Source organism: Coregonus lavaretus (assembly GCF_964263955.1).
Source record: "Coregonus lavaretus genome assembly, chromosome: 10".
Lineage (NCBI taxonomy): Eukaryota > Metazoa > Chordata > Actinopteri > Salmoniformes > Salmonidae > Coregonus > Coregonus lavaretus.
In genome coordinates this window covers 30,350,555-30,377,276 of record NC_139997.1, presented here as the reverse complement: position 1 = coordinate 30,377,276, position 26,722 = coordinate 30,350,555, and the positions used below count along the sequence as shown (strand labels likewise).

The window sequence follows — 26,722 nt, the reverse complement described above, 5'->3', positions numbered from 1 at the left end:
GCCGCCACAACGATGAGGTTAGTGTTGATAATCACAAGTTTACTGGAGAACTGAGACCAAGTAGAGACTTTGGACAGGGTGGATATGGTATAATAAAGGCAGTTTATTCAGAGGTAAAGATATCTGGAATCGCGTGCACGGACCCGTTCGTCAAACTCTTAGGGAGCTATACATTAAGCCCCATTACTTACCATATCAGATAAGAGAAATTGCTGCAGCTACATATATTTTACATCCTGGCCCTACATAGTTCACTATTTGCATCACTTACCAAAATATTACATGTGGTCATATATGCTTGGAAAGTGGAGATGCCATAGAACGTCAAAAAAGTAAACATTGCTGGAGACACATTGCCGTTTTGGAGAAGACATCGCGTTTGCTAGCGAAGAGATTTGTTGTGGCAAATGAACTTGGGCTGGGAATTGCCAGGAACCTCACGATAAGATATATGCATTGCGAGTCTCATGATTCTATACGTATTGCGATTCGATACTGTGATTTTATTGCGCACCATATGTCTGTTGCAGAGGGATCAGAAAGCCATGAGAACGAGTTTTGATCAGTCATGGAAATAAAAGTGCTGAAAACAAATTGGCTCCCAATGTGAAAAGATTGAGAACAAGCTATGAAGGAACAATAATGGTGTTTTGGTGCAGGTACAGCCAACTAGCGCTAAAATATTGCGATATTGTCAATACAGTATATCGTAAAGTATCACTATGTAACTCGATTTCTTTCACCCCAATCCCTCAAATTAACGGTAAATAACTGAATTGTTTGCCCCACATTTAGCTAAGATGATTAGCTAGCCAGCTAAAATGTTTTATTTAGTTAGCAGTCGCATCTACAATAGTTTACTGTCAATAACATGTCTCCAAAAATGACGTGGTGTCTCCAATTGTGTTGACATTTTACAATTGCGATGCGCATCCATGAGTATCCACTTTCTGTAGCTCAGCTGGTAGAGCACGGCGCTTGTAACGCCAAGGTAGTGGGTTCGATCCCCGGGACCACCCATACACAAAAATGTATGCACGCATGACTGTAAGTCGCTTTGGATAAAAGCGTCTGCTAAATGGCATATTATTATTATTATTATTATTATCTGAAGAGAGCCCCGAAACATTGTGTGCACTGTGCAGACATTTTATGCAATAAATGAAGTAGGTTGAATCTAGTAGTTCTGATCTTCTGATTGGTCCTGATGAGTTGGGCGAGGTCCCCTCCAGGCTACTGTCACTGTTGCATTGGCTCTGAGTCGGGTTCTCTGTCTTCAAATGTTCAGCCTAAGAGAGGGGATTTTTGTGTGTGTGTGTGTGTGTGTTTAACAGTGATGATGTGTGTGTGTGTGTGTGTGTGTGTGTGTGTGTGTTTAACAGTGATGATGTGTGTGTGTGTGTGTTTGTGTGTGTGTGTGTGTGTGTGTGTGTCCTCAGAGCAAGAACTCGTGAGTTGGAAGAACTGAGAGGCCTATGGCGTGGGTGTTGTCCTTGGCCACCTGCTGACAAGGCTGACAAGATAGGACCCTTTTGTCCATTGTTATTGGATAGGAACAGAACTTATAACCAGCTCCTGACCTAAATAGATCTTAGCACAACATTTTACTCAACATATCATATTCCATATTCACTATAACAAATATATTTACTACGACATTAGCAAGAACCGCCACATCCTCAGCCGGCTAATCCAGTGTGTGAAGTTTTGCGGAGTGTTTGAGTTAGCTTTGCGAGGCAAAGATGAAACTGAGGGCTCCACCAACCCTGGTAAGCCAACACTTTTGAGATCAGTCAATAAATGCTTCTGGTATTGACTTATATGCTGCCCCTGTCTTCATGTTGTTGCTGGACATATCTTTTTTAAAATGTGTGTAGGTCACCTAAATCATCAGAAAAATTGCCCCCCCTGAGAATTTTTTCAGGAGCCGCCACTGAGTAGAGGTGAGTGAGTGTGTACAGTAGGAGTACAGTAGGTGTACAGGATTCCCTGGTAAACCCACCCTGTTCTCGTCATAGATGATCTGGACGATGCTGCGGTGTTTGTTGTGTTCCTGTGGTATGGGGGGAGGGGTCACCGGCTTTTCTGGCTCCACTGGCTTCGCCGCTTCCTCCTCCAGTTGTTGCTAAAAGACAACACATAACATGTCAGTTTACAAATGAGTGTGCGCACACACACAGAAAATATTATATGGGAAACTTCCTCTCCTCCATAAATCATATAGTTAAAGAATAAGACATGAGTTTCATGCTGCGTGTTTTAAAACAAAATGTTCATGTTGTTTACTAATTCCACCTCCATACAGCTCATGGTGGTGGCTGGGCAGGAGAACAAGGCTCCATTTTAATTCAACGGTGCTAATCTGATTCCGGTCTCTGATATGCGAGGCTCATGCTTGTTTTAGGGCATTTTTTAAAGAGCTCTGTAATTTAACTGATATGCCGTTCTCTCCACTTTCTGAGACTCACTCTGTTGACTGATAGTTGAACTTGTTGTGTGTGTGTGTGTACGTGTGGTAGTTGAACTGGTGTCCGTGTGATTTTACATGTTAAAGGTTATGTAAACAACTAGGTTACAAAAGGCCACCTGAGATTAGGAGCTCCTGGAATACCTTGAATAAATGAATAAAATCCCAGAAAATCCTGGGAAAAGCCCTAGGAAAACACAAAAACAGACTTTCTCCCAAAGCCAAGCACAGTTTACATTCCTGTCTAATGAGTAGGGATTCCAAAAAGATAGCAACTGTTTTTAGCTCTCCAACTCAAATCACCACAAAAAAGTGAGTTAATTATCCCTTCACCAGGCGGTCAGGACAGGAAGAGAGCTTGATATAGCGAATATTCCCACAGCTCCAGAAATTCAGTCTTCTGGGAGCAAGTAAATCGAAGCAGACATATGTGTGCAACAAGCTAGCTGAGCTGTACTCCTCCTGTGGTAAGCATCTTAGAGACCCAGAGATTTGCCTTCAAACGCAGCGGTGAAGGCAGGGGGGCAACCTGTAGCGCTGCCTGGAGGAGGGTCGCCCTCTCTGGGACGACTAGCTAACCTGTTGGCTTAGCTGGAGGCCCTTTCACCCTGCCTGGCTCACTTCCACAATGGACTGGCTCAGTTCCACCTCCTTGTCACTGAGACAAGAGGCTTTTAACTTGTTTATAACATCTTGTGAAATATGTTGGTATTAGGGGGTAGATGTATGAGTGACAAAAATAGATTTGTCTGGTTCAATCAACATTCAATTAGATGTAATGTTGCTGCATTTGGTTAATGGGCAGTGTTTAGATCTACTCTAATATTATGTTATTAGCTAGAGATCCAAGGTTCATTAGATTATTGCTGACTGTTTGAAATGCAGTAATTTCAGGCCTAACTCACCTGCTTCTTCTTCAGCTTGAAGATCTGCTGCTCCACTTTAGCGATCTCTCTGTCCACACGGTCCATGCTCTGGATTAGTTCCTCCTTGGACAGTTTGGAGGGCGAGCCGTCCTGCTCCTCCCCCACACGGTGCAGCCCTCCTGGGGACTGGGACTCGGCTTTCATGCCACTGAACTGGTTCTCCTGGAACACAGACACAGAGAAAGTGAGTCCACTGCAGTCAATGAGGGTTCAATAGATTGTGCATGTTTGAGATTGACTACATTGCAGTTGGACTGCACAGAATCACTGTCGGACTGTACAGAATCTACAAATCAACTTGTATCCCAAATAAATCCTCATTATGTGATCAAGATTAGCCCTTCTGTACCTCGCCTTGCTCAAAGTGATGCCCTCAAACATACTGAAAGTCACTGATGGTTTAATACATTGCTTTAGCAATAGTTCTCCATGTCTTTATTAGAACTAGGTAGATAGGCGACGTCTACCTTCTTGACCTCCCCTCCGGAGGCTCTGAGGCTGTCCTGGACCTGGTGGGACTGCAGGGGCAGAACGATGCCTCCGGGCAGTGCACCGTGGGAAAAGTGGGCCTCGGAGACGGTCTCCATGCGGGGCCGCTTGGCCTCCAGGGCCTCGTGTGCGTCGGTCTGCTGCTGGGAGGTGACGCTGTGGAACTGCTGCTCGTAGCCATGACGTCTCTCTGGAGGCCTGGGGGTGGTGGGGGGGACGATACCAGTATCGCAATTCTCGTTAGTATCGTGGCAAGGAAACAAAACATGAAGCGGATTTAACTTCTTTAGGAAAACATCCCTAAATGTTAGAAACAAACATCATTAGTTCAAGTTTTACTGTCACATGCACAAGTACAGTGAAATGCTTAACTTGCAAGCTCTACCCAACAGTGCAGTTATCAATGTCAAAATAGTATAATTGACATATATGTACATGTACACATATATGTACATACATACATACATACATACATACATACATACATACATACATACATACAGTGAGGGAAAAAAGTATTTGATCCCCTGCTGATTTTGTACGTTTGCCCACTGACAAAGAAATGATCAGTCTATAATTTTAATGGTAGGTTTATTTGAACAGTGAGAGACAGAATAACAACAACAAAATCCAGAAAAACGCATGTCAAAAATGTTATAAATTGATTTGCATTTTAATGAGGGAAAAAAGTATTTGACCCCCTCTCAATCAGAAAGATTTCTGGCTCCCAGGTGTCTTTTATACAGGTAACGAGCTGAGATTAGGAGCACACTCTTAAAGGGATTGCTCCTAATCTCAGTTTGTTACCTGTATAAAAGACACCTGTCCACAGAAGCAATCTATCAATCAGATTCCAAACTCTCCACCATGGCCAAGACCAAAGAGCTCTCCAAGGATGTCAGGGACAAGATTGTAGACCTACACAAGGCTGGAATGGGCTACAAGACCATCGCCAAGCAGCTTGGTGAGAAGGTGACAACAGTTGGTGCGATTATTTGCAAATGGAAGAAACACAAAAGACCTGTCAATCTCCCTCTGCCTGGGGCTCCATGCAAGATCTCACCTCGTGGAGTTGCAATGATCATGAGAACAGTAAGGAATCAGCCCAGAACTACACGGGAGGATCTTGTCAATGATCTCAAGGCAGCTGGGACCATAGTCAGCAAGAAAACAATTGGTAACACACTACGCCGTGGACTGAAATCCTGCAGCGCCCGCAAGGTCCCCCTGCTCAAGAAAGCACATATACAGGCCTGTCTGAAGTTTGCCAATTAACATCTGAATGATTCAGAGGAGAACTGGGTGAAAGTGTTGTGGTCAGCCAGGGCATTGAAAATGGGTCGTGGATGGGTATTCCAGCATGACAATGACCCAAAACACACGGCCAAGGCAACAAAGGAGTGGCTCAAGAAGAAGCCCATTAAGGTCCTGGAGTGGCCGAGCCAGTCTCCAGATCTTAATCCCATAGAAAATCTGTGGAGGGAGCTCGAAACCTTAATGACTTGGAGAAGATCTGCAAAGAGGAGTGGGACAAAATCCCTCCTGAGATGTGTGCAAACTTGGTGGCCAACTACAAGAAACGTCTAACCTCTGTGATTGCCAACAAGAGTTTTGCCACCAAGTACTAAATCATGTTTTGTAGAGGGGTCAAATACTTATTTACCTCATTAAAATGCAAATCAATTTATAAAATTTTTGACATGCGTCTTTCTGGATTTTTTTGTTGTTATTCTGTCTCTCACTGTTCAAATAAACCTACCATTAAAATTATAGACTGATCATGTCTTTGTCAGTGGGCAAACGTACAAAATCAGCAGGGGATCAAATACTTTTTTCCCCTCACTGTGTGTGTGTATATATATATATATATATACATACATACAGTGGGGGAAAAAAGTATTTAGTCAGCCACCAATTGTGCAAGTTCTCCCACTTAAAAAGATGAGAGAGGCCTGTAATTTTCATCATAGGTACACGTCAACTATGACAGACAAAATGAGAAAAATAAATCCATGTACTGGCTTAAGCAGGGGGACACGTCTGGCACTGCAGGATTTGAGTCCCTGGGGGCGTAGCGTGTTACTGATGGTAGGCTTTGTTACTTTGGTCCCAGCTCTCTGCAGGTCATTCACTAGGTCCCCCTGTGTGGTTCTGGGATTTTTGCTCACCGTTCTTGTGATCATTTTGACCCCACGGGGTGAGATCTTGCGTGGAGCCCCAGATCGAGGGAGATTATCAGTGGTCTTGTATGTCTTCCATTTCCTAATAATTGCTCCCACAGTTGATTTCTTCAAACCAAGCTGCTTACCTATTGCAGATTCAGTCTTCCCAGCCTGGTGCAGGTCTACAATTTTGTTTCTGGTGTCCTTTGACAGCTCTTTGGTCTTGGCCATAGTGGAGTTTGGAGTGTGACTGTTTGAGGTTGTGGACAGGTGTCTTTTATACTGATAACAAGTTCAAACAGGTGCCATTAATACAGGTAACGCGTGGAGGACAGAGGAGCCTCTTAAAGAAGAAGTTACAGGTCTGTGAGAGCCAGAAATCTTGCTTGTTTGTAGGTGACCAAATACTTATTTTCCACCATAATTTGCAAATAAATTCATTAAAAATCCTACAATGTGATTTTCTGGATTTTTTTTTCTCAATTTGTCTGTCATAGTTGACGTGTACCTATGATGAAAATTACAGGCCTCTCTCATCTTTTTAAGTGGGAGAACTTGCACAATTGGTGGCTGACTAAATACTTTTTTTCCCCACTGTGTGTGTGTGTGTGTGTGTGTGTGTGTGTGTGTGTGTGTGTGTGTGTGTGTGTGTGTGTGTATATATATATATATATATATATATATATATATACACACATACACACACACACATATATATATATATATACATACACACATACACAGTGGGTGTAGAAAGTCACCACCCCCTTTCAAAACTGTTATTTACACACAGTAACCCACAATATCCAAATGGGGAGGGGGGATCTAAAAAGCTCTGAACATTTATTACAATTAAAACAGTAAAATACCCTATTTGGATATGTGAACACCTCCCTGAGTTAATACTTGGTGGAACCACCTTTTACTCAGCCATGAGTCTCTTTGAATACGTCTCTACTAACTTCCTTCCTTGCATAATTGTTCAAGCTCAGTCAAATTGCATGGTGACCGCTCATGACTCTTCACGTCATTCTACAGATTCTTATTTAGATTTAGGTCGGGGTTCTGACTAGGCCACTCAAGTACAATCACCTTCTAGTCCTTCAGCCACTGTACGGTTGCTTTGGCAATGTGCTTTGGGTCATTGTCATGTTGAAACGTGAACCATCTTCCCATTTTCAACTTCCTGGCAGAGGGCTGCAGGTTCTCCTCAAGAATCTGTCGGTATTTTGCACTGTCCATTTTCCCTTCTATCCTGACAAGTGCTCCAGTACCTGCTGAAGAGAAACACCCCCACAACAGGATGCTGCCACCGCCGTGCTTTACTGTAGGCATGGTGTTCTTTGGGTCCTTTGGGTGGAAAGATGTATTGGGTTTTCGCCAGACATATCGTTTTGCGTTCATGCCAAAAAGTTCAATTTTGGTCTCATCTGACCACAGCACCTTTTGTCACTTGGCCTCGGAATCTACAATGTGCTTTTTGGCAAAGCTCAAACGAGACTTGATGTGGCTTTTTTTGAGGAGTGTTATTTTTTTCTTGCCACCCTCCTAGAGGCCAGAATTGTGGAGCGCTTGTGATATTGTGGTCACATGCACACATTGACCAGTCTTTGCCATAAAGCCCTGAAGCTCCTTCAAAGTCGGCATTGACTTCTTGGTAGCCTCTCTGATCAGTCTCCTCCTTGCCCAGTCATCTACTTTGTAGGGAAGGCCTGATCTATGCAGGGTCTGGGTGGTGTCATACACCATCCACTTCTTAATAATGGTCTTAACTGTGCTCCGAGGGATAGACAAAGCCTTTGAAATATTTGTATATCTATCCCCTGACTTGTGCCTTTCCACAACTTTATCTCGTAGATCTTTTGAAAGTACCTTTCCGCCCATAGTGGATTCTTTGCTTTGAATTGCACTACTGAGCAGTGAGTCCTCTATGAACAACTGCTTTTATTCTGAACTAATCAAAGTCACTACAATTGATCACAGATGGAAGCCAATTAGATTGATTTGTGATCTGGAAGGTGGTTGGTTATACCTCAGCAAGTTTGCAATTGCAATTATAAGTGGGGGTGTTCACTTATCCAAATCGGGCATTTTACAGTTTTTTCAGAATGTTTAGATTATTTTCCCCACTTGGATATTGTGGTTTACTGTGTGTAAATAAAGCTGGAAAAAGTCTAATTTTATGTGTTTTCATTTCAGGCTGTAAGGCAACAAAAGGTGAACATTTTGAAAGGGGGTGGTGACTTTCTATACCAACTGTATATAAAGAAAACACGAGAAATAAGAAATAAGAGAGGAAGCTATATACAGCGTCAGTGCTGATAACAAATGTATAATGTGCAGGCATACTGGAGTATGAGAGGTAGATATGTACAGTACATGTAGGCGAGGAGAAAGTGACTGGTAGCAGGATAAATAATAAAATAGTAAACAGTAATAGGCAGATATATGTAAACACAGCTGAAAAGTGACAAGTAGCAGAAATATATACATACTATAGTAATATACTAGTGGTAATATATACATATAAACAGGAGTAATAGTGACCAGTAGCAGGATAAAATAGATAGGTACTAATGTACTAATGGTAATCAATAATCAATGAACAGCAGCGTACGGGTAGTAATACATCTAATTAACAATCATTTTAGCAGCATTATGTTGTCATACAGAGTCACATTTATTTATTTTCCAAGCCATAGCACACAATATTTCACATAAAGCAGGTTTTTAAAGGACCAAAGAGTTTAGTCTGCTTCGTGTTTTACTTTGTGCCATGGAAAGAAATAATCGCAATACTGGTATCGTCACAGCCCTAGTACACTCCACAGCCATGTATATACACTGAACAAAAATATAAACGCCACATGTAAAGTGTTTCATGAGCTGAAATAAAAGATCCCAGAAATGTTCCATATGCACAAAAAGCTTCTTTCTTGCAAATGTTGTGCACAAATTTGTTTACATCCCTGTTAGTGAGCATTTCTCCTTTGCCAATATAATCCATCCACCTGACAGGTGTGGCATATCAATAAGCTGATTAAACAGCATGAGCATTACACAGGTGCACCTTGTGCTGTAGACAATAAAAGGCCACTCTAAAATGTGCAGTTTTGTCACACAACACAATGGCACAGATGTCTGTGTGTGCAATTGGCATGCTGACAGCAGGAATGTCCACCAGAGCTGTTGCCAGATCATTTCATTTTCATTTCTCTACCATAAGCCGCTGGCAACATTGTTTTAGAGAATTTGGCAACCGGCCTCACAACCGCAGACCACGTGTAACAACGCCAGCACAGGTCCTCCACATCCAGCTTCTTCACCTGCGGGATCGTCTGAGACCAACCACCCGGACAGCTGATGAAATTGAGGAGTATTTCTGTCTGTAATAAAGCCCTTTTGTGGGGAAAATCTCATTCTGATTGGCTGGGCCTGGCTCCCCAGTGGGTGGGCCTGGCTCCGAAGTGGGTGAGCCTATGCCCAGTTATGTGAAATCCATAGATTAGGGGCTAATTAATTTATTTCAATTGACTGATTTCCTTATATGAACTGTTAGTCAGTAAAATCATTTAAATTGTTGCATGTTACGTTTATATTTTTGTAAAGTATATATTGGTGGCTGTTGGTATGGTTACGTACCTCTCAGTTCCAGGGTGGAATTCAGAAAGCAAGGAAGGCCTTCGTCGACCCTGCTGGTCCTGCAGGTGACCTCGGTAGTCTGGGACAGTGAACTCCTACACGCACACACAAACGAGGTCATGACATGGGAAACAAACTATAATGACATGGTGGTTGAGAGCCAGTCTGGGCACAGTGAACAGGGCAGGTCTGCACAGCCGCTAAAGACAACCTGTTGATAACGCATGGCAAGTCAGAGCAAGAACACATCTCACCAAAACAAAGCTTTTGCCAAAACATTTTTGTTTAATGTTTAAGATAATAAAACGACTTTTAGGGCCCTATACTTTCCATAATGCAAAAACAAACCGGGCAGAATTGCAGAATCCAGCATGTTAGAATGCAAGGTAATGCGTTTGCTGTATGGGAGGGAGTATGCCGTCTTTTCTCTTTGATCTGTTTAGAAGAGAACAGTAAAGCTATCGGTGTCCTTGCACCAAAGGCATATTCAGGCAGACATTTATGCCTATGATACATCGACACTATCAAAGGGGAAACTGCTCTACTTGATGATTATTAACGATGTAAACAAAAAACTATTTGTACAGTCACCTCAATGGCTGCATTTACACAGGCAGCCCAATTCTGATCTTATTTCCACTAATTGCTCTTTTGACCAATCAGATCAGCTCTGAAAAAGATCTGATGTGAAAAGATCTGATGTGATTGGTCAAAAGACCAATTACTGGGAAAAATATCAGAATTGGGCTGCCTGTGTAAACGCAGCCAGAGAAGCACCAATACACTTGAGAGGTTATGGTGGAGCTTCACTGCAGTTATTGGCACAACCACTTCATCAAGTACCTTATTACCTCGGTCAAACGTGACACTAACATCTAATTAATCTATCACAATAGAATAAAAAAAATGGGCTTCTATCAGGGAGTTATAAACAAAAGGGCATGAAACGCTATCAGCGCACTGTGACCTACAAACAAAACTAGACATGTCAATGCACTTAACAGAAAGTTCAGGCCTACCTAGAGGAAAACAACAACCCTCATTTTGTCCATAGACGGTTTGTAAATAATAACCAGAAATGTACCACTGACTGCATTCGGTGTAAGTCAGCGTCTGAGAATTTTGTAATCAAATCCTAACAAACATGAAATTACCTTCATGGATTGTGTGTTTTGGGATAATTTTCATGTTTCTACAACTGCAAGGAAAACCTAAGGTCTGTCTCTCTCTCTCAAACTTTATCAGACCAACTGCTAACTAATTAATCTCAAAATAGTTAGAATCACTGGCAAATGTGAAATTCAAAACATAGGCCTTTTACTGTACTCTCCAATTACCCAACCCCAACACTTAGGCCTACACACATACGGAGAGTTAATTTCCATGTAAAACTATCAAGCATTGATGATTATGTTATGATGATTATGATTACGCGCAGACCAGCTGGCTGGAGTGTTTACGGACATATTCAATCTCTCCCTATCCCAGTCTGCCGTCCCACTTGCTTCAAGATGTCCACCATTGTTCCAGTACCGAAGAAAGCAAAGGTAACTGAACTAAATAACTATCGCCCCGTAGCACTCACTTCTGTCATCATGAAGTGCTTTGAGAGGCTAGTTAAGGATCATATCACCTCCACCTTACCTGACACCCTAGACCCACTTCAATTTGCATACCGCCCCAATAGATCGACAGACGATGCAATCGCCATCGCACTGCCCCATCCCATCTGGACAAGAGGAATACCTATGTAAGAATGCTGTTCATTGACTACAGCTCAGCCTTCAACACCATAGTACTCATGACTAAGCGCATGATTAAGCTTGGGGCACTAGGTCTGAACCCCGCCCTGTGCAACTGGGTCCGGGAGATCCTGACGGGCCGCCCCCAGGTGGTGAAGGTAGGAAACAACACCTCCACTACGCTTATCCTCAACACAAGGGCCCCACAAGGGTGCGTGCTCAGCCCCCTCCTGTACTCCCTGTTCACCCATGACTGCGTGGCCACGCACGACTCCAACTCAATCATCAAGTTTGCAGACAACAACAGTAGTAGGACTGATTACCAACAATAACCAGACAGCCTAAAGGGAGGTGAGTGGCGGCAGGAAAATAACCTCTCCCTAAATAATTCGGCTTGGCCCCTCACAAACTTTTACAGAAGCACCATTGACAGCATCCTGTCTGGCTGCATCACCGCCTGGTATGGCAACTGCAGGGCTCTCCAGAGGGTGGTGCGGTCTGCCCAATGCATCACCGGGGGCACACTGCCTGCCCTCCAGGACACCTACAGCCCCCTATGTCACAGGAAGGCCAAAATGATCATCAAGAACATCAACCACCCGAGCCACGGCCTGTTCACCCCACTATCATCCAGAAGGCGAGGTCAGTACAGCTGGGACCGAGAGACTGAAAAACAGCTTCTACTTCAAGGCAATCGGCCTAGCCGCCTCCCCTGAACTTAGTCACTGTCATTAGCCGGCTACCACCCGGTTACTAAACCCTGCACCTTAGAGGCTGCTGCCCTATATACATAGACATGGAATTACTGGTCACTTTAATAATGGAACACTGGCCACTTATAATGTTTACATACTGTTTTACTCATTTCATACAGAATGCATCCAGAAAGTATTCAGACCCCTTCACTTTTTCCACATTGTGTTACGTTACAGCCTTATTCTAAAATTGATTAAATAGTTTTTTCCCCTCATCACTCTACACACAATACCCCATAATGACAAAGCAAAAACAGTTTTTTAGAAATGTTTGCAAACGTATTAAAAATAAAAAGCTGAAATATCACATTTACATAAGTATTCAGACCCTTTACTCAGTACTTTGTTGAAGCACCTTTGGCAGCGATTACAGCCTCGAGTGTTCCTGGGTATGACGCTACAAGCTTGGCACACCTGTATTTGGGGAGTTTTTTCCATTCTTCTCTGCAGATCCTCTCAAGCTCTGTCAGGTTGGATGGGGAGCATCGCTGCACATCTATTTTCAGGTCTCTTCAGAGATTTTAGATCAGGTTCAAGTCTGGGCTCTGGCTGGGCCACTCAAGGACATTCAGAAACATGTCCCGAAGCCACTCCTGCGTTGTCTTGGCTGTGTGCTTAGGGTCGTTGTCCTGTTGGAAGGTGAACCGTCGCCCCAGTCTGAGGTCCTGAGCACTCTGGAGCAGGTTGTCATCAAGGATCTCTCTGTACTTTGCTCCGTTCATCTTTCCCTCAATCCTGACTAGTCTCCCAGTCCCTGCCGCTGAAAAACATCACCACAGCATGATGCTGCCACCACCATGCTTCACTGTAGGGATGGTGTCATGTGAATCTTGTTTCTCATGGTCTGAGAATCCTTTTGGCAAACTCCAAGCAGGCTGTCATGTGCCTTGTACTGAAGAGTGGCTTCCGTCTGGCCACCCTACCATAAAGGCCTGATTGCTGGAGTGCTACAGAGATGGTTGTCCTTCTGGAAGGTTCTCCCATCTCCACAGAGGATCTCTGGAGCTCTGTCAGCGTGACCATCGGGTTCTTGGTCACCTCCCTGACCAAGGCCCTTCTCCCCTGATTGCTCAGTTTGGCCAGGCGAGTTTGGGTGGAACCAAACTTCTTCCATTTAAGAATGATAGAGGCCACTATGTTATTGAGGACCTTCAATGCTGCAGAAATGGTTTGGTACCCTTCCCCAGATCTGTGCCTCGACACAATCATGTCTCGGAGCTCTACGGGCAATTCCTTCGACCTCATGGCTTGGTTTTTGCTCTGACATGCACTGTCAACTGTGGGACCTTATATATGCCTTTCCAAATCATGTCCAATCAATTGAATTTACCACAACCAATCAGGTTGTAGAAACATCTCAAGGATGATCAATGGAAACAGGATGCACCTGAGCTCAATTTCAAGTCTCATAGCAAAGGGTCTGAATACTTATGTAAATAAGGTATTTAATGTTTTTGCTTTGTCATTATGGGGTATTGTGTGTAGATTGCTGAGAATTATATATTTTTAATCAATTTTAGAATACGGCTGTAACGTAACAAAATGTGGAAAAAGTCAAGGGGTCTGAATACGTTCCAAATGAGGATTTATAAAGCCAGGCACATTTAACAGTTAGGCTATTGATTATAGACTTAATTCAGTTGGGGTTTCCTCTCTCCTCACTTTTCTTAGACAATAAGGCAAGGGCTGTTTTCTCATCTCCTCATTCTGCTGCTGCCTCCGCGCATTGTTCTCAACACCAATATGCTGGTTAACTTTGCTATTATGCACATAGCAACATTGTCTAGGAAAAGGCGCCAATTGAACAGTGCACTGATGTGTTTCCGAACCGCAGACAGCGACCACTATCCAACGCGGGAGAAAGTGCATTTGTTGTAAAGTAATATGATTTTTATTAGTGTTGCACCATTGTTCTTATGTAAAATAACCACATACAACTTCAGTAGCACGTCTTAGAATGATGGACTGTGCCATCCCCACTGCCTCCACAATGGATCAGTCCACTCAGACAGGCGCGAATCAGACAGGTGTCTTCAACACCATGATTTTTAGATTTTCTGCTACTGCTTGACTAAATACATCTCAGTCGACCAACAGCCTATCGACCAAACAATCGACTAAATGGGGTCAGCCCTAATCTATCTTTATTAGGCTTGGGAGATAGCCCCCGGTATACTTATAAATGGTATATGTGCTACTTATAAGAAATCTAAGATGTGTCACATAAATTATATCCAGCTCAGGGCTCCAGGAATGCATTTGGTTTGCTAACTAAGTGGCTAGATGTCAAGATCAAGTTTCTTGGTTACTAGCCCGAGTACCAGTCTCCTTTGCTAACATTCCACTCTTTGTCATTGCCAAAGAGACTGGCCTTTCTGCCATCTGCAAATATGAACATTCTATCATTAATGAGCTTGAATAGAACAGAGGAGTTTATCCTGATTCAATAACCATCACAGCTATCCTCCAACCACAACTATTACACAATATTGGAATGCTATCACTTTTTTTTCTCTACACAGAACATGTTGGTATCCGGTTGCTAAGAAACCATTTTTTGTTCGTCCAGACGAAACCAGTCTGTCAAAAGTTGCTAGCTTACATCGAAATTCTCAAACTAAATACATACTGCAATTCCAAAGCCTCAAAATACAACAACTTGCCTAATTCTATTTGAGGCTCCACTTGTTGTCATGGAAATTATTAATGTCATTTCCAACAACCAATAAGCAACTCCACTGTAAATCCAGCTGCATAACAAACGTTGAGATTGCAGAAAGGCCAGTCTCTTTGGCAAAGACATGTAGTGGAAAGGTGTCGAATGTTAGCTAAAAAGACTAGTACCTAGAGAATCCATTTTTATTTTTAAATCGCCCCAAAAAATAATAATAATACTGTTTTCTTATTTATCAGGATGCATACACCTCTGGGTTACTACAGTAGGTGGCAGCATAGTCCTCTCAAACCCAGCTCCTCTTTAAATGTTACATTTATTTATTTTTTAATGTAACTCTTATAAAAATAAAACATCTGCTGACAATCTCTTTAGGTGTTCGAGAACCATATGCCTCCACCCCCCCCCCCCCCATCAGTGAGCTCATGGACATTCCATGTGATAAGTTGGATTTTGTTGGTATTTACTTGTATAGAATCAAACTTAACCATATCTGTTCCGTCTATCATTGAAGAACCAAGCAAAACATTTTAGCAGATATGACATGAGGGCGGTGGGCATTCCATAGAATGGAAGGATCATCGTATAAATACATAGTTATTGTATACATTACATGTATAGAGCATGTGGGCTGAGCAGACAGTTTAACAAAAAAACACACAAAAACTAAGCAAAGTAAGTATTTGTACTTGAGGCACTATTCATTTTTAAAGCTTTTTAGCTCCGACTCCTCTCCTAATGTACCCCCTCAAAAAATTGGATACATACATACAGAGGGGAAAAAAAGTATTTAGTCAGCCACCAATTGTGCAAGTTCTCCCACTTAAAAAGATGAGAGAGGCCTGTAATTTTCATCATAGGTACACGTCAACTATGACAGACAAATTGAGAATTTTTTCTCTCCAGAAAATCACATTGTAGGATTTTTTATGAATTTATTTGCAAATTATGGTGGAAAATAAGTATTTGGTCACCTACAAACAAGCAAGATTTCTGGCTCTCACAGACCTGTAACTTCTTCTTTAAGAGGCTCCTCTGTCCTCCACTCGTTACCTGTATTAATGGCACCTGTTTGAACTTGTTATCAGTATAAAATACACCTGTCCACAACCTCAAACAGTCACACTCCAAACTCCACTATGGCCAAGACCAAAGAGCTGTCAAAGGACACCAGAAACAAAATTGTAGACCTGCACCAGGCTCGGAAGACTGAATCTGCAATAGGTAAGCAGCTTGGTTTGAAGAAATCAACTGTGGGAGCAATTATTAGGAAATGGAAGACATACAAGACCACTGATAATCTCCCTCGATCTGGGGCTCCACGCAAGATCTCACCCCGTGGGGTCAAAATGATCACAAGAACGGTGAGCAAAAATCCCAGAACCACACGGGGGGACCTAGTGAATGACCTGCAGAGAGCTGGGACCAAAGTAACAAAGCCTACCATCAGTAACACACTACGCCGCCAGGGACTCAAATCCTGCAGTGCCAGACGTGTCCCCCTGCTTAAGCCAGTACATGTCCAGGCCCGTCTGAAGTTTGCTAGAGTGCATTTGGATGATCCAGAAGAGGATTGGGAGAATGTCATATGGTCAGATGAAACCAAAATAGAACTTTTTGGTAAAAACTCAACTCGTCGTGTTTGGAGGACAAAGAATGCTGAGTTGCATCCAAAGAACACCATACCTACTGTGAAGCATGGGGGTGGAAATATCATGCTTTGGGGCTGTTTTTCTGCAAAGGGACCAGGACGACTGATCCGTGTAAAGGAAAGAATGAATGGGGCCATGTATCGTGAGATTTTGAGTGAAAACCTCCTTCCATCAGCAAGGGCATTGAAGATGAAACGTGGCTGGGTCTTTCAGCAGGAGTGGCTTCGTAAGAAGCATTTCAAGGTCCTGGAGTGGCCTAGCCAGTCTCCAGATCTCAAACCCATAGAAAATCTTTGGAGGGAGTTGAAAGTCCGTGTTGCCCAGCGACAGCCCCAAAACATCACTGCTCTAGAGGAGATCTGCATGGAGGAATGGGCCAAAATACCAGCAACAGTGTGTGAAAACCTTGTGAAGACTTACAGAAAACGTTTGACCTGTGTCATTGCCAACAAAGGGTATATAACAAAGTATTGAGAAACTTTTGTTATTGACCAAATACTTATTTTCCACCATAATTTGCAAATAAATTCATTAAAAATCCTACAATGTGATTTTCTGGATTCGTTTTTCTCATTTTGTCTGTCATAGTTGACGTGTACCTATGATGAAAATTACAGGCCTCTCTCATCTTTTTAAAGAGGGAGAACTTGCACAATTGGTGGCTGACTAAATACTTTTTTCCCCCACTGTACATACATACAATGTACAAACATTGAACATACTTTTGAAGAAGGACTGCCACTTAAGTACAGTGGTTGATTTGTATTACCTTATAAATTAAGTAAAGTATAGCGGCTGGTGGGGGTGTACTTGGGGAGAGTGGGTCCTCCGAGAGACTGAAATGGGCTGAGTGGAGGCCCCACACAAACCTCAGAACCGCCCAACCCTAACATACAGTGCCTTCTGAAAGTATTCAGACCCCTTTACTTGTTCCACTTTGTTACGTTAAAGCCTTATTCTAAAATGGATTAAATAAAAAAAATCCTCAGCAATCTACATTTTTACATTTACATTTTAGTAATTTAGCAGACGCTCTTATCCAGAGCCTTAGACCACTGCGCCACTCAGGACACAATACCCCATAATGACAAAGCGAAAACAGGTTTAGATATTTTTGCAAATGTAAAAAAAATAAGAAAATATTCAGACCCTTTCCTATGAGACACGAAATTGAGCTCAGATGTCCTGTTTGCATTGATTATCGTTGACAGTGCATGTCAGAGCAAAAACCAAGCCATGATGTCGAAGGAATTGTCCGTAGAGCTCCGAGACAGGATTGTGTCGAGGCACAGATCTGGGGAATTGTACCAAAAAATATCTGCAGCATTGAAGGTCCCCAAGAACACAGTGGCCTACATAATTCTTAAAAGGAAGAAGTTTGGAACCACCAAGACTCTTCCTAGAGCTGGCCGCCTGGCCAAACCGAGCAATCGAGGTAGAAGGGCTTTGGTCAGGGAGGTGACCAAGAACCTGATGGTCACTCTGACAGAGCTCTAGAGTTCCTCTGTGGAGATGGGAGAACCTTCCAGAAGGACAACCATCTCTGCAGCACTCCACCAATCAGGCCTTTATGGTAGAGTGGCCAGACAGAAGCCACTCCTCAGTAAAAAGCACGACAGCCCACTTGGAGTTTGCCAAAAGATACGTAAAGACTCTCAGACCATGAGAAACAAGACTCTCTGGTCTTATGAAACCAAAATTGAACTCTTTGGCCTGAATGCCAAGCATCACGTCTGGAGGAAACCTGGCACCATCCCAACAGTGAAGCATGGTGATTGCAGCATCATGCTGTGAGGATGTTTTCCGGGGCAGTGACTGGGAGACTAGTCAGGATAGAGGGAAAGATGAATGGAGAAAAGTACAGAGAGATCCTGGATGAAAACCTACTCCAGAGCGCTCAGGACCTCAGACTGGGGTGGAGGTTCACCTTCCAACAGGACAACGACCCTAAGCACACAGCCAAAGCCCAGCCAAAGCCAGAGCCCGGACTAAAGTATAGCGGCTGGTGGGGGTGTACTTGGGGAGAGTGGTTCCACCGAGAGACTGAAATGAGAGACCTGAAAATAGCTGTGCAGTGACGCTCCCCATCCAACCTGACAGGGCTTGAGAGGATCTGCAGAGAGGAATGGGAGAAACTACCCAAATACAGGTGTGCCAAGCTTGTAGCGTCCTATTCAAGAAGACTCAAGGCTGTAATTGCTTTAACAAAGTACTGAGTAAAGGGTCTGAATACTTACGTAAATATGATATTTCAGGTAGTTTTATTGATCCATTTGCACACATTTCTAAAAACCTGACTTTGCTTTTTTACTGACAGCCAGGGGCACACTCCTAGCCTGCTCGCTGTCCCTGTTCAGCTATTACTGTACAGTCGTGGTCAAATGTTTTGAGAATGACACAAATATTAATTTTCACAAAGTCTGCTGCCTCAGTTTTTATGATGGCAATTTGCATATACTCCAGAATGTTATGAAGAGTGATCAGATGAATTGCAATGAATTGCAAAGTCCCTCTTTGCCATGAAAATGAACTTAATCCCCCAAAAACATTTCCACTGCATTTCAGCCCTGCCACAAAAGGACCTGCTGACATCATGTCAGTGATTCTCTCGTTAACACAGGTGAGAGGGTTGACGAGGACAAGGCTGGAGATCACGCCGTCATGCTGGTTGAGTTAGAATAACAGACTGGAAGCTTTAAAAGGAGGGTGGTGCTTGAAATCATTGTTCTTCCTCTGTTAACCATGGTTACCTGCAAGGAAACACGTGCCGTCATCACTGCTTTACACAAAAAGGGCTTCACAGGCAAGGATATTGCTGCTAGTAAGATTGCACCTAAATCAACCATTTATCAGATTATCAAGAACTTCAAGGAGAGAGGTTCAATTGTTGTGAAGAAGGCTTCAGGGCGCCCAAGAAAATCCAGCAAGCGCCAAGACCGTCTCCTAAAGTTGATTCAGCTGCGGGATCGGGGCACCACCAGTGCAGAGCTTGCTCAGGAACGGCAGCAGGCAGGTGTGAGTGCATCTGCATGCACAGTGAGGTGAAGACTTTTGGAGGATGGCCTGGTGTCAAGAAGGGCAGCGAGGAAGCCACTTCTCTCCAGGAAAAACATCAGGGACAGACTGATATTCTGCAAAAGGTACAGGGATTGGACTGCTGATGGCTGGGGTAAAGTCATTTTCTCTGATGAATCGCCTTTCCGATTGTTTGGGGCATCCGGAAAAAAGCTTGTCCGGAGAAGACAAGGTGAGCGCTACCATCAGTCCTGTGTCATGCCAACAGTAAAGCATCCTGAGACCATTCATGTGTGGGGTTGCTTCTCAGCCAAGGGAGTGGGCTCACTCACAATTTTGCCTAAGTACAAACCAATAAATAAAGAATGGTACCAACACATCCTCCGAGAGCAACTTCTCCCAACCATCCAAGAACAGTTTGGTGACAACCAATGCCTTTTCCAGCATGATGGAGCACCTTGCCATAAGGCAAAAGTGATAACTAAGTGGCTCGGGGAACAAAACATCAACATTTTGGGTCCATGGCCAGGAAAGTCCCCAGACCTTAATCCCATTGTGAACTTGTGGTCAATCCTCAAGAGGCGGGTGGACAAACAAAAACCCACAAATTCTGACAAACTCCAAGCATTGACTATGCAAGAATGGGCTGCCATCAGTCAGGATGTGGCCCAGAAGTTAATTGACAGCATGCCAGGGCGGATTGCAGAGGTCTTGAAAAAGAAGGTTCAACACTGCAAATATTGACTCTTTGCATAAACTTAATGTAATTGTCAATAAAAGCCTTTGACACTTATGGAATGCTTGTAATTATACTTCAGTATACCATAGTAACATCTGACAAAAATATCTAAAAACACTAGGGGTGTAACGATCCATCTACTACATCGATGTATCGATTTATATTCCTATGATCCAACTACATCGATCTGTGCTCGGCGAGTTGGCCTTTTGGACAACATATATCAATCTAACATCGTTTTAAAATGTAATAAATCGATTGTATCGATACTAGGAAATAACCCATTGGATTTAAGCACGTCAGACTTTATATGGATGTTTTTTCTTAGCACTTTTAATGATAAAGGCTTTAAACATTACTCGATTCAGTCTGCCTATCCGTGACATCATCGCCCCGCGCCAGCAGCAGCGCAAAGGCGCAAAGACAACAAAACATAGCATGGCGGACGACAGAGGAGAAGCCGACGAGCGAGAAATTATCAAGCCACCATTGCGGTCCAGTGTGTGGAAACACTTTGGCTTTTGCAAAGACGGAGATGTTCTAAATAAGTCGCTCGCTGTTTGTAGGATATGTAAAGGTCAAGTAAAGTACAACAGCAACACGACAAATCTCTCCAACCACCTACTAATGCGCCATGGGATTTCACACAACACCGACCGTCCAGGCACCTCTTGCAGCGTTCCCGCTGCTACAGCAGCGAAAGGTAAAGTCAACTCTGCAGAAGCCTCAGGTCTCGCCTGCATGTTTAGTCAGAGACTAGGCCAAAACTCAGCTCGGGCGAAAAACATCACGGCAACAATTGCCAAGTTTATCTGCAAAGACATGCGACCCTACAGTGTGGTTGAAAATCCGGGATTCCGTGAAATGATTCAAACATTGGAGCCAAGGTACACAATACCAAGCCGACCACACTTCTCAGAAAAGGTTATTCCTGCATTGTACGAAAGTACTAAGAATGATGTGAAGCTGTCGCTTTCTCAAGCTGAACGAGTAGCGATAACGACAGATGGCTGGACGTCATGCTCAAATCAAGGGTATGTGACAATTACCTCTCATCACATTGATCCGGAGTGGAAAATGAAGACCTTTGTTCTGCTAACCAGAGTTTTAAATGAAGCCCATACTGGTAAAAATATTGGCGCGTTACTGCGTGAAGCCTGCATGGAGTGGAAAATCTACGACAAGAATCCTGCCATCGTCACAGATAACGCCAGGAATATGATTGTGGCCGGTGCAGAAGCCCAGTTCAGTCCACACATTACCTGCTTCGCACATACACTCAACCTTGCCTCGCAGAAGGGTTTGGGGGTGGACCGTGCTTCCAGGTTGTTGGGGAAAGTGCGAAAAATTGTTGGATATTTTCACCGCAGCCCGATTGCATGTCACGCCCTACAGGAAAAACAAACTCTGATGGATTTACCAAAACATAAACTGATCCAAGACATAATCACCAGATGGAACAGTTCATTCGAAATGCTTGAACGTTTTTTGGAACAACAGCCAGCTATAATGGCAACTCTGATGTCCAAGGATCTACGAAAGGGGGTCACAGATGTAGGCACGCTGAGTGAGAGTGATATTGCCAACATGGATGACATTGTTCAGTTGATGGGTCCTGTCAAAATGGCAACCACTGTGATGTGTGAAGAAGACCATCCAACTCTCTCTGTTATTGCTCCTCTTCAAGCAAAACTGCTGAAACACCTACAGCCATGCGAAGACGACTCAACCCTGGTTGCAGAGATTAAGAGGGTGATGGCCAGTGATCTCTCCACACGCTACAGAGGCACCCAAGATGCTCTCAACATAGGTAATTAATTTGGAGTCTTAATTAAAATCAACTTGGTTAATATTTTAGGTTATTAGACTGTATTAATTTGTAAAATGCCACACCTTTGCATTTTCAAGTTTGAATTTGAGTTGTTTTTTCATATGGAAAAGTAAACAAGATATCTGCAATACAATTCTTAGTTCATGGTCGCTTTACATCATCACTGTGCCACATTTCTTTTAAACATACTAAAGTTTAATCTTCTGATTATTTTGTGTATGAGGAGGTGGTCTTCACTTGCAATTTCAGGTCAACTTAATTTAATAATGCAATGAATGCAATATTCTTGTTCTTTAAACAGCATCAGCGTTGGACCCGCGATTTAAAGAACTGCCCTACCTGGAAAAAGAGGACAGAGAACAGGTCTACACAAAACTGGTTTTTGAGGCAGAAGTGTCCCACCAGGTAACTCTTCTCTCCTCTTTCCTCTCCTCTTTCCTCTGCTCTTTTCTCTTCTCCCCTTTCATTTGTCCTCTCTCAAATCTCATCTGTTCTTTATCTTCCTCTAAATTTATGTGTGCAGTATTACAGAGCAGAAATTTGAACAGTTCACACATTCTTACATCAATAGATGCAAGCAATGGGAAATCAGGAGGAAGACGAGGGAAGCTCAAGCACAAAGCTGTCAGGATTCAATGAAGAGACCACAGGTGTGTTTCATGTGATACCAATAAAAGATTGTTGTTGTTTTGTATTAATGAGAAACATGACTATATTTTGAAATATATTTCTTATATTGTAGCTCCAAATGAGTCACCTCCTTGTAAGAAGAAAGCCTTAGATGCGCTGTTTGGCGATTCCTTCACCCAAAGAGAAAGAAAATCCACAAGCGAGACAGCCAGAGCAGAGGTGTTAAGGTACCGAGCAAAAGATGCGTTGCCTTTGACTGAAAATGCCATGAAGTGGTGGAGATCTCAGGAGAAAGAGCTACCTGTACTTTCCACCCTTGCTAAACGGTACCTGTGCATTCCAGGCACCAGTGTGCCAGCAGAACGAGTTTTTAGTACTGCTGGCGACATAGTGAACGCACAGAGAAGTGTTCTGCGGCCAGATCATGTTGATCAGTTGATATTTTTGAAAAAAAATCTGTAGTCATTGAAGAGTAGCCTAGTAGGTTACACTTGATCTTTTGTTGAATATTGTTTGTTTATTAAAATGAGAGTAGTAGCAGGTTCATCCACTGCTCATTCAACCTGAAGAAATGTTGGTTGCACTTTATTTTTGATATTAATACTGTATTTGTATTGTAATGTTGAAAAACAAAAGCAGAAGTAGCAGGTAAACCTACTGTTAATTCAACCTGAAGAGATGTTGGTTGCACTTTATTTTTTATATTAATATTGAATATTTTCATGTTGAAAAACAAAAGCAGAAGTAGCAGGTAAACCTACTGTTAATTCAACCTGAAGAGATGTTGGTTGCACTTTATTTTTGATATTAATATTGTAATATTTTTATGTTGAAAAACAAAAGCAGAAGTAGCAGGTAAACCTACTGTTGAAATGTTGGTTGCACTTACTGTACTTTTATTGAAAATGTATTGAATATTGAAAATGAGATCAGACAATTTTAACTTCCTGTTAATTCAACCTAAAGTGTTGTTTGCACTTTATTCAAATAAAATGTGAATGCATTTGCCATTCATTGTTGTTTACTTGTTTATTTATATTCATAATTAATTGATACCTGATTCCATTACAAGAAACAGGAATCTAGGAAACTTCACCTGCACTGTCCAGTATCCAGGTATTTATTTCAGTCACACTGGTTGAATTTTTGGCTAAAAGGTTACTGAATCGATTTCAAGTCACTGAATCGTTTCGGATCGTATCGTTCTAAATGAACCAATATCGTCCTTGAATCGTATCGACAACCACGAATCGTGATACAAATCGAATCGTTGTTAAAACGAATCGTTACACCCCTAAAAAACACTGAAGCAGCAAACTTTGTGAAGACCAATACTTGTGTCATTCTCAAAACGTTTCACCACGACTGTAGATTGATGAGGAAAATAAACAATTCAATCAATTTTAGAATAAGGCTGTAACATAACAAAATGTGGAAAAAGTAAAGGGGTCTGAATACTTTCCGATACAGTACCAGTCAACATTTTTGGACACGCCTACTCATTCAAGGGTTTTTCTTTATTTTTACTATTTTCTACATTGTAGAATAATAGTGAAGAGATCAAAACTATGAAATAACACAGAATCATGTAGTAACCAAAAAAAGTGTTAAACAAATCAAAATATATGTTTTATATTTTAGATTCTTCAAAGTAGGCACCCTTTGCCTTGATGAAAACTTTGAACACTCTTGGCATTCTCTCAACCAGCTTTATGAGGAATGCTTTTCCAACAGTCTTGAAGGAGTTCGCACAAATGCTGAGCACTCGTTGGCTGCATTTCCTTCACTCTGCGGTCCAACTCATCCCAAAACATTTAAATTGTGTTGAGGTTGGGTGATTATTGAGGCCAGGTCATCTGATGCAGAACTCACTTACTCTCCTTCTTGGTCAAATAGCCCTTACACAGCCTGGAGGTGTGTTTTGGGTCATTGTCCTGTTGAAAAACAAATAACAGTCACACTAAGCCCAAACCAGATGGGATGGCATATGACTGCAGAATGCTGTGGTAGCCATGCTGGTTAACTGTGCCTTGAATTCGAAATAAATCACTGACAGTGTCACCAGCAAAGTACCCCCACACCTCCTCCTCCATGCTTTACGGTGGGAACGACACAAATGCGGAGATCATCCGTTCACTTACTCTGCGTATCACAAAGACATGGCAGTTGGAACCAAAAGTCTCAAATTTGGAGTCATCAGACCAAAAGACAGATGTCCAAGGGTCTAATGTCTATTGCTCATGTTTCTTGGCGCAAGAAAGTCTCTTCTTCTTATTGGTGTCCTTTAGTAGTGGTTTCTTTGCAGCAATTCGACCATGAAGTCCGGATTCACGCAGTCTCCTCTGTGAAGCATTTATTTGGGCTGCAATTTCTGAGGTGCAGTTAACTCTAATGAACTTATCCTCTGCAGCAGAGGTAACTCTGGGTTTTCCTTTCCTGTGGCGGTCCTCATGAGAGCCAGTTTCATCATAGCGCTTGATGGTTTTTGTGACTACACTTGAAGAAACTTTCAAAGTTCTTGACATTTTCCGGATTGACTGATCTTCATGTCTTAAAGTAATGATGGACTTTCGTTTCTCTTTGTTATTTGAGCTGTTCTTGCCATAATATGGATTTGGTCTTTTACCAAATAGGGCTATCTTCTGTATACCATACCTACCTTGTCACAACACAACTGATTGGCTCAAATGCATTAAGAAGGAAAGAAATTCCACAATTTAACTTTAACAAGGGCGGCAGGTAGCTTAGTGGGTAAGCGCGTTGTGCCAGTAACCGAAAGGTCGCTGGTTCTAATCCCCGAGCCGACTAGGTGAAAAATCAGTCGATGTGCCCTTAAGCAAGGCACTTAACCCTAATTGCTCCTGTAAGTCGCTCTGGATAAGAGCGTCTGCTAAATGACTAAAATGTAAACGTAAAAAAACAAGGCACACCTGTTAATTGAAATGCATTCCAGGTGACTACCTCATGAAGCTGGTTGAGAGAATGCCAAGAGTGTGCAAAGCTGTCATCAAGGCAAAGGGTGGCTACTTTGAAGAATCTCAAATATAAAATATATTTTGATTTGTTTAACACTTTTTTGGTTACTACATGATTCCATATGTGTTATTTCATAGTTTTGATGTCTTCAATATTATTCTACAATGTAAAAAATAGTAAAAATTAAGAAAAACCCTAGAATGAGTAGGTGTGTCCAAACGTTTGACTGATCATGTAAATATTTAGAAAACTTGGGGGGGGGGGGGCAAATAAAAATCGTCCGTGTGCCAAATTCAGCCTGAGGGCCGCCATTTGGGGAAGCCTGTAATAGTGAATAATTTGCATGAAGAGAGAGAAAGTCATTCTTGCTGGTAGTAGGTGTAAGGAAAAAAGTAACAATAGATGCAGTGCAGTGCCACTGTAGTCATTAAAAGAGGTTATGATGCTTCTTCAAGATCAGTTTCTTACCTGTTGGTGACGTGTGGTGCTGAAGGTGTACTGGACAGAGTGTGGTGGGTAGCGGCTCTGCTCGCTGCTGAAGCTCCCCTGGGTAGGGGGGTAGCCCGAGCTACTGGACATCCTGGCTCAGGGTTGAGCCGGGCGGGCTTTTGCTGCACGGATTAGGGGCTCAGCTCGAGCATGGCTGGAGGCCTAAACCACCTGAGGAAGGACAGATAGATGGACACAGAGATATGAAATCATCCTTCTCACACAAGGAAAGGAAGGAGACCCAAGGTGATTCAGTGCTTTTGAGGGATTGTGGCAGCTGCAGTATTTCTGTCTGAAGGGTAAGCTGAGCTGCATCTCAACTCCAAATGGGGGAGGACGATTTATTGTGCACCATATTAGTAGTTATGTTAGTGTCAGTCAGGAGCTTGGTAATGGATTAGGTTAAGTATTATCGTTGGCCAAGATTACAGTCTCCCCCTGCTATATCGTTGGCTCCACTCCCCCCCGAAAGAAACAGACAGACAGACAGACAGACAGACATACATACAAAAAAAATATATATACACACATAT

The 26,722-nt window shown here is 42.6% G+C and overlaps 1 protein-coding gene and 1 long non-coding RNA gene across 4 annotated transcripts in view; one reads left to right on the top strand and one right to left on the bottom strand.

The window, feature by feature from the left end:
* The window catches only part of ncor1 (nuclear receptor corepressor 1), a 128,405-nt gene that overhangs the window by 88,137 nt on the left and 13,546 nt on the right, over nucleotides 1-26,722 (bottom strand). For all 3 annotated transcript variants that reach the window (XM_084170946.1, XM_084170947.1, XM_084170948.1), the window contains exons 2-6: nucleotides 26,169-26,360; nucleotides 9,687-9,781; nucleotides 3,861-4,080; nucleotides 3,373-3,555; nucleotides 2,003-2,125 (exon numbers count right to left, since the gene is read on the bottom strand). In XM_084170946.1, the coding sequence (XP_084027072.1) occupies nucleotides 2,003-2,125; nucleotides 3,373-3,555; nucleotides 3,861-4,080; nucleotides 9,687-9,781; nucleotides 26,169-26,279 (732 nt within the window). In that variant the 5' untranslated portion in view covers nucleotides 26,280-26,360. The remainder of the gene's footprint in view (nucleotides 1-2,002; nucleotides 2,126-3,372; nucleotides 3,556-3,860; nucleotides 4,081-9,686; nucleotides 9,782-26,168; nucleotides 26,361-26,722) is intronic.
* LOC311136706 lies at nucleotides 22,012-23,825 on the top strand. The gene is made up of 4 exons (XR_014613890.1): nucleotides 22,012-22,073; nucleotides 22,396-22,499; nucleotides 22,666-22,744; nucleotides 22,837-23,825. It is a non-coding gene; the product is annotated as an uncharacterized lncRNA (long non-coding RNA).